Here is a 10,870-nt window from a genome sequence, read left to right as displayed (position 1 = left end):
GAGCTGAACTGTCCTTAGAGGTTAGGAAAAGTTTCTAACAATAGCTCCCTTGCTGCAGATTAAGCCTATTACTTCTTGTCCTATCGTCAGTGGCCATGGAGAGCAATTGATCACCGTCCTCTTTTTAACAGCCCTTAACATATTGGAAGCCTGTTCTCAGGTTGCCCCTCAGTCTTTTCTCAAGACTAAATGGGCCCTTTTTTTTTTTTAACCTTTCCTCCCATGTCAGGTTTTCTAAACCTTTGATCATTTTTGTTGTTCCCTTCTGAACTCTTTGGCTGCGTGTTTCCTAAAGTGTAGCACCCCGAGCCAGACACAGGACTCCAGCTGAGGCCCCAGGACGGACAATGCCCTCCCGGGTCTTACATGCAGCGCTGCAGTTAACACCCCCCCCCCCAACGCCATTAGCCTCTTTGGAAGCTGCCTGCAGCACACGGTTGAGGGAACAATCAAGCGAATGAGAATGATCAGGCAGCAGCTGGCGGCAGTGAGTGGCCCCGTGGTGCATGTGATGGCAGTGCAGGGGCCTGGCCTTGACTCTTCCTGGTTTCTCCTGTTTAGAGACTTGATGAGGAAACCTAGCGCCCCATCACTGCCTCGTCGGTGGCTGCTTCGCTCGCGAGCCGGGTGCAGGTGGCTCCTGTCTCTAGTGAGGACGTCCCTGTCTGGGCTGCTGGTGCTGTGGAGGCTGACGTGGGTTAGTGTCATCCGAGGCAGTGAGGGGGCAGCTGGGCCACACCTGGACACCAGTGGGGGCTTCCTGCCCTTCCTAGGAATGCAAGTTCCACAGACACAAATTGAGTGTTGACTTCTGGGTGTGAGGGCTTGCCCCCTGGGTGGGTGAGGCTGGGAGCACCCCAGGGTGGCTGGGAGCACCCCAGGCCAGGCAGGCTGCTGGAATGGGTCTGATTTATGCACAGGATCACACTGACACTAATTTAACCATAAATTCCTTCATTAAATCCAAAGCCAAATGGTATTTATACAAATTACTCTAAACACACCTAAAGACCAAGCAATTGACTACATCTTCACAGCACTGGGACTAACCCCAGGGGTGCTGAGACCCATATTGGTTGGCTCCACCATGCTCAGGCAGGTATCAGCAATGAACCCTTTCAAAGGTTACTTTTTTCATCCCTTTTAACAATCATGTGCTGTCATTACCAATGATCTGACCTTAGCCATGACCAGATGAAGGAGTTTCTTAAATAGCCAATTATTTACTGCATCTGGTATCCTATTAACCGTGTCGGATTTCTGTTCCTTTGCCCAAACCTTAACGAAGGTAACGGGTATTTCGAAGGATCACCACAAGTTTGACACGAGCCGTCTTTCTCATGCTCTCATTCTTTTTGGTTCCATGCCTATTGCTCATGCTAACGTCCCAACTCAATGTAAAACCGTACGTCACCCAGCTCTAATGTGGGCCTGTCTTCCTACCCGGGGCGGGGACTGCACCTTCTGCAATGACCCTCTCCCCCCCGCCATCCCCAGAAGTGAGGTAGGGGCCGGGTTAACAGACTCCGGCTGTGGAAGGGCAGGGTCCCTGGCACTGCTCAGGAGCTGGGGGAGGAAGTGCAGGGATAGCTGGGGGTTCCTGGGGCAGGGAGTGGGGTGCTCTCAGCTCTGAGGCCTGGAACACTAAGTGTTCCCACCCCAGCTAAGTGCAGCTCATGCTGGCTTTGTGCTGGGAAAGGTGGCAGGGCAGCGCTGTGAGTGCCATGGAAGGGCTTGGCTGGGTGTCATTCTCCTCGTGGTGGTGCACCTGGGAAATCCTGCTTCTATGCTTTCTGCCTTTCCCAATAGAGTTTATTCCCCGCCCAGCTTCCTTGGTCCCCACAGGCTCTGAAAGCCATATGCCCAGGCTGGCATAACTCCAGCAGACCCAGCACAGGCCAGACACCACAGCCAGAGGCGCTCCGGGAAAGGCTCCGGCAGACAGACAGGTGCAGGGCTGTCTGTCCTGGCCGGGACGCTCCGAGTCTCATGCTGACACGATTCTCACCCATCTCTCCTCTTCCTCCCCAGCATGCGCTGTTCTGCTACAAGGTTTTCTGGGAGCTCATGTTCCATTTCGTGCGGGAGGTAAATGGCCCTTGTAAATGCTGGCTCTGTCCCTTGCCTCCACTGTCAGACCCTCGGCAGCGGTACTCTCAGCTCTCACGGTGTTCCTTGTTCCGAACCGTGACCATGCACACGAGTCTCCAGGGCCCAGGGGCACCCAGCAAAGCCAAACGTCTCCACGTCGTTTCTGCCCTCCCGTGCACGCGGAGCCAACAGAGCTGGAGATCAAGACGCGTGGCGCCAGCGCATCCCGAGTGGAGGGAATGTGCTTATAGAACAGGGGCAGGTTGGCTTCCCCCACCTGGAAAGGGGTCTGGGAGTGTGGGGGCATTAATCAGATCCCAGACCCATTCAGACACATTGTACCAGATCCCTGCGCTTATTGGGGAGGGGGGGAGTCACCTGCCACCTGCTGAGGGCCCTCCAGGATGCCCAGAATGGTTCATCTGCACCCAGTATATCGCATCCCCAGTGTCACTCCTGCACCCAGGGTGAGTGTGTGCGCCCAGTACAGCCCTGTGCCTGGTGCTGGTGGGTCATGGCACCAAATGTGCGTGGGTGTGGTTCTGTCATTGCTGAGCTGATTGAGTTAAGGGCATTTCTGGGGTCATTTTCCTGCTGGCTCCTGCTCAGTCTCCTGCTCCTGGCCCTCCTGCGGCTGAGCTGTAGCCTCTTTCCTTCCCTGGCTCTGGAAGCAGGAACATCTCAGCCCTGCTCTGACCCCCCCGGCTCTGTGCCTCTGGGAAGGCCCATAGGCGTGTGTGTCTGATGCCAAAGCAGTGAGACAGCAGCCTGTGGGCCCTCCTGCCCCACTACCTGATGCAGCGATGACTTGGGCTGTGTTCCCCTGTGCTGTCTGGTGGCCAAGTCCTGGCTGGGTGTCCCCAGGCCGAGCCATTGCCGTGTATGGGGCTGCGCGTGCTGCCCCAGTGACAGTGCCGGCACTATGTCTGGGGCTGATCGGCTTGCAGGTCAGTGCAGCGCTGGGATCACAGCTGGAGAGCAGCAGCGACGCTTGCGAGGGGGATGGTGCCTGCCCACCTGTTCCTGACCTGGAGCAGCCAGGGGCAGGTGAGTACTCTGGGAAGCCACAAAGCCCTGCCCTGGCTCAGCGGTGTCCTGCAGCGTCCGGGGCGTGCTGGGCTTTCCCCACCGGACAGCGACGGCTGGGTGTGCTGGGCTGTAATGCAGGCGCTGAGCTGTGCCGAGCAGCCAGGCCCTGGGTGCTTTCTGGGTCTCTGGTCACTGGTCTCCCGGGGCAGTGCAGACATAGCCAGAGGGGACGTGGGCTGCTCATCCCTACAGCTGCTGCAATCAGCTGTGTCAGGCCATGCAGCTGGGAGAGGCGCGAGAGCTCTGCAGCGTGAGGCCGGGTACCCGTGGGGCTCATCACTCATGGGCTGTGGACAATTGCACAAGCAGGGGTGTCTTGCTGTCTCCTAGGCCCTGGGGACCTGCAGAGGCTGCAGGATGCCAGCACTGCCATCCTGGAAAGGCTCATGGAGCTGGAGGCTGAAGTCAAGTACGTCAGCACTGAGCTGCGTGCAGAGAAATTACTGTGGAGCAGCCGGTACCTGGAGCTGCTGAGGGAGCAGCAGGAGCTCCATCAACAGGTAGGCCTCAGGCAAACGCCACAGCTGCCTCCCTAGCATGCCGGGGGACAGGGGGCTTTCCTCACCTGCGCTCCCCTTCCCAGTTCCAGGCGTGGGGACGGAGCCAAGGGCCCGAGGCCAAGGGCATGCAGAGCAAAGCCGAGGCTCCCAGTGTGGATGGAACTGATGGGTGGTGCATGGGAGACAGCGGCCTCCAGACGCCGCCAGGTGAGGAAACCTCCTGGGGACAGGGGTGGCGGGAGGTGCAGGGAACAGTGTGCCCCAGTGAGTGTGCCACGGGGGTGGGGGCCAAGGGGGAAGGACCCCCACAGACTCACCCAGGGCGCTGCCTGGCTCTCTGGTGCAGGTTGGTCACGGGGCGACAGCAGGGTCAGGGGGATCTGCTGGGCCAGCGGCTGAGCAGGACTCTGTGCTCATCCCAGTCTGTGGCCAGTGTGCTGTGGCACCCTGTGCGGCATCGGCGTGGCCTGCTGGCCCGTGGTTTGTGGGGGAGGGGTTGGGCAGGGGGAATTTATCGCTGTATGTCCCATGGGGCCCATTGCCGCCTCCCATAGCCAGTCACCCTCCCATCTGCTGCCTCGCAGGGGAGCGGGCCCACCCGGTCCAGCCAGACACGAGCCCATGCTGCGCGCTTCAGAGCTCTCCTGCTACCAGCTGCTCAGGCCGGGCGCCCGCCTCTTCGGCGTTCGCAAGCTTCATCCCCAGGCCCAGCTCAGCACCCGTGGACGTGGGCAGGTGCATCCCTGGCTCTGTCTCTTGCCTGCACTCTGAGTGCGAGCTGCTGTGGCTGGGGCCTGTGTGTGTGTGTGGGGGGGACTCCCGCTGCCAGCCTTGCTCCCCCGGCCTCACCCGCTGAGCTGGGCCCAGCTCCCCCAGCATGGTCAGTAGGTGGAACCGGCCTTGCAGGGCCCAGCCTCCAGGATTGTTCCCTGTAGTCTGCTCCCCACAGCAGTGGCCACGTCACATCCAAAGGGGCGAAGCAATGAAGCCTCCCCCCGCCCCGCTCTCTCTGTTTCATGGGATGGTGGTCCTCCCCCCTCACATGGTCACCGGGAACACCGTGCCCCAGGACACACCGGTGCCACGGGCAAGGGCAGTGTATTAGCCCTACTACAGAGCCTGGGCCAGTAAGGGGGGGCAGGCCCTTGGCCCTGGTGGGGAGACAGGCCCTCGGCCCCAGTGGGGCTGCAGGTTCGTGCCCCGGCTGGGCGGAGGCGACAGGCTCTAGGCTGGGTGTGGGGGGAAGAACAGGCTGTGCCCCGTGTCGGTGGGTGTGGCAGGCCCTGGTGTGTGGGGTGGAGGCGGGACGGGGCCAGGGGCGGCTCTGGGGATTTTGCCGCCTCAAGCACGGCAGGCAGGCTGCCTCCGGGAGGTCCACCGAAGCCGCGGGCCCAGCGGACCGCCACAGGCAAGCCGCCGAAGGCAGCCTGCCTGCCGCCCTCGCGGCACCGGCAGAGCGCCCCCCCCCCTGCAGCATGCCGCCCCAAGCACGCGCTTGGTGTGCTGGGGCCTGGAGCCGCCCCTGGACGGGGCTCAGGCCCAGCGCCGGGCTGTGGCACTGGGGACTGGGAGAGGACGGGCTTGCAAGGTATCTGAGGCAGGCGCCGTGAGCTATGGGATGCTGCCAGCAGGTGGCAGGCGCAGCACACTGGCGCCTCAGCCCGGCTCCCAGCTGGCGTGAAGGAGCCCCCAGCCCTGCTGGGGCGGCTCCAGGCTCACAGGCCACTAGCCCCCTGGGCTAGTGAATGGTGTGCCCCCCCCACCTCTAGGGGTACAGCTCCTGCAGCCTCCAGGGCAGGGCCCTGCCAGACCTGGGCTGGGTGTGATGGGCGAGTGGCTTCCCCCCACCTCAGTGACTGTGCGTCTGAGCCCACCCCAGGCCTGAGCCCAGCGGGGACTCGCGCCAGGGGGCTGCCCCACCAACTGGGTGTCCTTTGCTTTCTCTTGCAGCACCTGGCTGCGCAGGGCCCAGCCGCAGCTTGGTACCCGGGCAGCCGTGCCACGCTCGCCACGGGACCTGCACCTCGGGCACCGAGCCAAGGTCCTGCTGCAGTCAGGCGGGATTGGTGTGGGCACCATCCGGTACTTGGGGGTCTTCCCCGACCAGGCCGAGTTCTCCGTGGGAGTGGAGCTAGAGGCCCCGGGTCATGGGGCACACGACAGCATCCTGGTGGGGCACTGCTGCTTCCCCTGGTGGGTCCTTCCCCTCCTGGGCCGGGCGGGGCACTGGCGCTGGGCGCTCATGGGGCTGGTCCCAGGGTGGGGGCCCCCTCCCTTTCACACTGGGATGCTTGTTGGCAGCACACAGAGCAGACGCTCGTAGCTTAGGCTCAGCCAAAGGGAGGGGAGCCACAGAGCGGGGGAGGAGGGGTTACTTGGCGGGACGCCCCTGGGAACGACAGGAGCAGTGTGCAGCCCCATGCACCAAGGTTGCTGAGTGGGTGCTGGTGTGGGCAGCAGCCAGTGGGGGGCGCTGGAGAGCAGTGCTGGAGCACTGTGCCTGGTCCCTTTGCAGGCGTCCCAGCCGGGGACTGGGTGCACACAGAGGTCTCTGCAGGGCTGGGCAATTCCAGGCCATTGAGGGCTGCAGAGGATGAGCCAGCCCCGCGGGGGCCATGCTCTGAGCTGTATGAACGGGAGCCGTGCTCCCCTCAGCCCTAGCAGCCGCTTCATGCCCCGTGTCTCTGTGGTTTTATTGCTGCAGCAAACCCGGCCACGGAGTGCTCGTGCCCTTCCGCAAAGTGCTGATGGTCTGGGAGTAGGCCCCCGCCTGCGGCATGGCGCTGAGCGGGATCCATTCGTGGGGTGAGCGGAACCGGCCTTTGCCCAGGGCTGGGACCATGGGGCAACAGGGGCCAGGAAGAAGAGCCCAGCATGACTGAGCAGCAGCGAGACCCAGTGCAAAGGGCCTGAGCAGTGTGGAAAGCCGGACGCGTGGCAGGACCCGCTCCACCAGCAGCAAGACGTCTTGGGGGGCTGTCACTGCCCAATGGACAACACCAGGCTGGGGCAGGTTTGCCTTGTGAGTGCCCGGCCAAGCACCGTCTGCAGGGCAGAGGAGCCTGGGCAGAGCCCACTGCCCTCCCGCTAGGCAAGGCTAGAGCTGAGGGGAAGGGTCAGGCTCCCTGCTAGCCAGGTTACCCCTCAGGGGACCGGCCCTGGGTCCCTGGGCACGCTGCCTGTGTTCAGCTACTTCCTGGCAGCGGGGGCAGGATGGAGTTACTGGGTCTGGATCCAGCTGAGCCGTTTCCTTGCAAGGGCTTAGCCCAGCCCTGCAGAAGGAAAAGGGGAAGGGAACCAGCCCGTGAATGCCGTCCGCGCAGCTGGGAAAGGGGGCTGGGTGTGGCCGCAGGCCCAACCCTCCTGGGCTGCAGCCAGTGCTGGATTCAGGTCAGCGCCTCACCCCAGTACCAAGCCCTGGTCTCTTTGCAGTGAGGCTCCTGTGCGCTGCATGAGCTGAGCCTGTCTATGGCCACCCCCCCGGTTCCACGCTCACTGCATGACCTAGTCACTCCTTTAGTCTGCTGGTGTTTGCCTGGGCCTGGGGGGGCGATGACTTTGGTGCCCCAGGTTTTGGTGAGACGGGAGGACAAGCTGTGGCTTGCTGGCAGCTGGCTCAAGCAAGCTGGGCTGATTCACGGGAGGACATGAAGTGTCTTGCCCACCAGGCAGCTGCCGGGAACCAAACCAGCCACAAACCGGGGAAGCAGCATCTGGGAGCACCTGGTCTAGGGTGAACCGAAATCACAGGAGGGAGGGGAACCAGCCACATGCCAGGCTGAGCCAAGGGCAGTCCCGCTCCAGGGATGTCGCCTCAGCACCGGCCCCAGCTCCCGGCCGGCTGGCTCCAGAACTGTACCAGCAAATGGGGCTGGAGCGACTGGCAAGCAGGCCTGGGCTCCCTCTCCCTGCCAGGAGCCCAGGCAGGCCTGGCCTCTCGCCCAGAGAGCCCAGGGCGGGGACCGGCCCAGGCCAGCACTGGGAGTAGGCTCAGCCCCTGGGGCCTTGAGAGCCCTGCAAGGGATTCGGGGGCTCTGGCGGCAGGCGGGACTGTGCTTTATTGGTTTAAAATGGATCTGATGCCCGAAGTCCCTCTCTGAACCCTGCAACATCACTCCCCGTGGGCAGGGCCTGGGCTCCATTAAAGTGAAGCCTGGCCGCAGTGTGGGGCTGCCCTCTGCGGGAGGGGCAGTGGGTCTGCCGAGGAGGACCCGGGGCCTCCCCCACAAGGGCGGGGGGGGACCCCCGGGGCAGTGGGCAGGCGCCTGCATCCTGTGAAGAGAGTAGCACCGAGCCGGGAGCAAGGCAGGCTCCGGGCCCTAGCTAGCCACCCATCCCAGCAGGGACCAGGCCCAGCCCTGCTGCGAGTGCAGAGAGCTCCCGTCCCCAGCCATGGCCCTGCGGCGCTCTCTGAGCAGGTCCGTTTTATAACTGGGTGGTTTCTCCTCAGCCCAGGCTCCTTCCTGCTACCCAGCCCTTTCCCTGTAGTGAGCAAGAAGTCATAAACCGCGGCCTAGCCCAGGGCGGGGGTGGCCCTGGCACGCTGGCTGCAGCAGGAGTTACAGAACCCCCGTCGCGGGGCTAGCGCGCCAGGCTGCACCGGGTGTCCTGCTGCTGCAAGCGCTGCGGCCCTGGGCAATGGCACCAGGCCACATCATCACTGCTGCTGTCATGCTGCTGACGCGGCGGGGAGAGAGCAGCACCTGCCAGTGGCAGGGCACCGCCGTGTCCTTTCCTGCCTGCACAGTGCAGGGCACCCAGCTAGCTCGGGGCGGGGGCTGCGGCTAGACGCCAGCTCTGCTAGACCCACATCTGGGCAGGGGCACGGAAAATGCTGCTTGGGATGGGGAGGCAGCTGAGGTGAGCTCCCTTCCTGCTTATGGGCTCGTGCAACCCCCCCTCCCTCAACCGCCCCTGAGAGACAGGCCTGTGGGGAGCCAGGCACACACTGGCTTCTGGCCAGAACCTCAATAGACCCTCCAAACCCCGTCCCGGCCACACCCTGGCGCTGGCAATGACCGCACAGGGCAGAAAACCTTCTAGGAGACGAACTGCCCCAGCCCCATCTGCACGTGCCCTTCATCCCTGCCCCTACTCCCCCGTCTGGCCCTGGCCCTGGCCACAGCATGCTTGCCAAAGGCAGACCCACCCCAGACCAGCTCACTCGCAGGCGGTTACCAGCAGAGCAGCTGTTGCCGGGGCTAACGCTTGACCAATGACCTAGAAAAGAGGAATAAAAGACAATGCGACAATGGCATAAAAAGGCTGCGTTTGCTCCAGGACACTGGGTGCTGTTGTAAAGGTCACAGCCAAACAGCTGTTCCTGCTCCGTGCTCAGCCGGCTGCCAGCAGCCAGCCTGCCAAACACCCAGTGAGCTGGGCACACTCACTGCTCACAAAGACACTGGCACAAAACGGGAGCAATCAGCCAAAGGAGGCAGCAAGAGGGACAGCCAGGGTCCCTGCCCGGGCACTTTGAGCCTGCATCCCGGCTGCTGCTAAGCCCAAGGACAGGTGGTCACACCCGGACTACACACCTGGGCTTCCTGCACTAGGAGACATGGTGGTCAGGTCTCAAGCAGGCTCCAGCTGCCCCGTGGTAGCCGTGGGGTAAATGCTAGTGCAGAGCCCTAAACACGTCCGGACCTGGCTAGTCTCCAGCTTCCACCACTGGACCCAGCCAAGGTGAATGACAGCCCCTGAGGTCACTAGGGCCCATTCAGCCTCAGCCTGGGTTCGATGCATCAGTGTTGGAGAAGGGTTTCTTGGCCAGATTAACCACAGGGCCACTGAGGGACACTGGCTCTCCCCTTTGGTTCGCTTTGCTTAGACACGATTCCCTCCTGGTCAGCTGTTATTCCCATTGAACGTCCTAGCTACTTAGGGGGCCTTTCTGGCCAGCAGACAGTGACTCGCTCACACGATCTATCGTCCCTGCCTGGCCCAGTCCTGCTCTCAGCTACAGCAGTGGCAAGCTGGAGGAGCACCACTGCCTCCGAATGAAGCGACCCCCAGCGTTGGTCTCTGACTGTAATGTAAGACGGCATGACAATGCAAACGCCCCCTTTAACGCAGAGTTACACCCCTGTGCGTTTCACCAGCCCCTCATCTTGGCCCAGCCATTGTAGTTATGGGCTGGCACTGGCTGGAATTAATCTAGGCTGCAGGCAAGTCTCTGCCTCGCTCTCAGTTCTGGTTTGCTGCAGGTGTTCTCAGTCACCATCCTGCAAAGCTCAGGCCTCGCTCCTCCAGCCCAGCCAGCAGAACTGCAGCTGTTTCCAAGAAACAGGAACTAAAGCCTTGCAGGTCCGGGCTGTGAAGGAAAGTGCCGGGGCACCTCGACCTAATGCGAGCTCTGCTAGCTAAGAGCCGCGAGATGGCTGCCCTGCCTGCACCCTCTGCCAGGGCAAGCGTGGTGACAGCTGCTCTCTGAGTGCTTTGCTCTCTGGCAGCTGCTGTGGCCATGGCCAGGCAATGACAAAAGAAGCCAGATTTTCCTCTCCTGCTCCGTCGCTCAGCAGCCAGTGCATGCACACAAACATTCAGCGAAAGCAGTGAGCACAAGGCTCTGTGGGTGGATGGGCTGACCAGCTAGTGTGTGGATTTCCCAGATAGGCTGTGCAATAGCTGAGAAGCTGCCGGCTTGCAAGTGACCCCCGATATTGGAGTCTGGGATGCACTGGGCAGTTGGGTGGGTCTGGCCCATCTTTCAGCTCATTCCCACCACTGAGATGGACAAACCTCTGTGACAATGCAGGCCACAAATCCCAGCCCAGGCCACCGGCTGAGGACACTTCCATCCTTGGTTCTGGCTGCTGTGTTGGCTCCCTTCTCTGCAGGGGCGGCTCCAGGCACCAGCGTGCCAAGCGCGTGCCTGGGGGGGGCAAGCTGTGGGGAGGGCGGCTTGCCGGTCGCCGTGAGGGCGGCAGTCAGGCTGCCTTTGGTGGCGTTTCTGCGGGAGGTCCGCCGGTCCTGCGGCTTTGGCGGTAATTCGGCAGGCATGCTGTCGAATCCGTGTTACCAGCGGACGTGCCGCCGAAAGCCGCCTGCCTGCCATGCTTGGGGCGGCAAAATACACAGAGCCGCCCCTGCTTCTCTGGGCAGGTCACGGAGAGGTGGGCTCTGAGTCAGCGTGGGAGGCAAACGGGGCGCCGGCAGCTGGAGGGGATGAGCCCCATGTGAAGTGGTGT

At 62.4% G+C, this 10,870-nt stretch overlaps 1 protein-coding gene across 1 annotated transcript; it reads left to right on the top strand.

Annotated features, from left to right (window-relative positions):
• The first annotated feature begins 457 nt into the window (after positions 1–457).
• On the top strand, positions 458–10,445 carry LOC123355594. Its single transcript, XM_044998213.1, has 7 exons — positions 458–697; positions 2,032–2,088; positions 3,039–3,138; positions 3,511–3,680; positions 3,764–3,887; positions 5,631–5,873; positions 6,385–10,445. The coding sequence occupies exons 1-6, from the start codon at positions 458–460 to the stop codon at positions 5,813–5,815; spliced, it is 876 nt and encodes a 291-aa protein (XP_044854148.1). The 3' UTR covers positions 5,816–5,873; positions 6,385–10,445.
• The last annotated feature ends 425 nt before the right edge of the window (positions 10,446–10,870 follow it).

Source organism: Mauremys mutica, chromosome 23 (genome assembly GCF_020497125.1).
Source record: "Mauremys mutica isolate MM-2020 ecotype Southern chromosome 23, ASM2049712v1, whole genome shotgun sequence".
NCBI classification, from domain to species: Eukaryota; Metazoa; Chordata; order Testudines; family Geoemydidae; genus Mauremys; species Mauremys mutica.
This window is presented reverse-complemented; position numbering and strand designations above follow the sequence as displayed.

Bases quoted from the DNA above. Each gene is read 5' to 3' on its own strand.
- LOC123355594 (XM_044998213.1), top strand. From the start codon at position 458: ATGAGAATGATCAGGCAGCAGCTGGCGGCAGTGAGTGGCCCCGTGGTG. The intron at 698-2,031 runs GTTAGTGTCATC...CTTCCTCCCCAG, and splicing joins TGCTGTGGAGGCTGACGTGG to CATGCGCTGTTCTGCTACAA. The intron at 3,681-3,763 runs GTAGGCCTCAGG...TCCCCTTCCCAG, and splicing joins AGCAGGAGCTCCATCAACAG to TTCCAGGCGTGGGGACGGAG.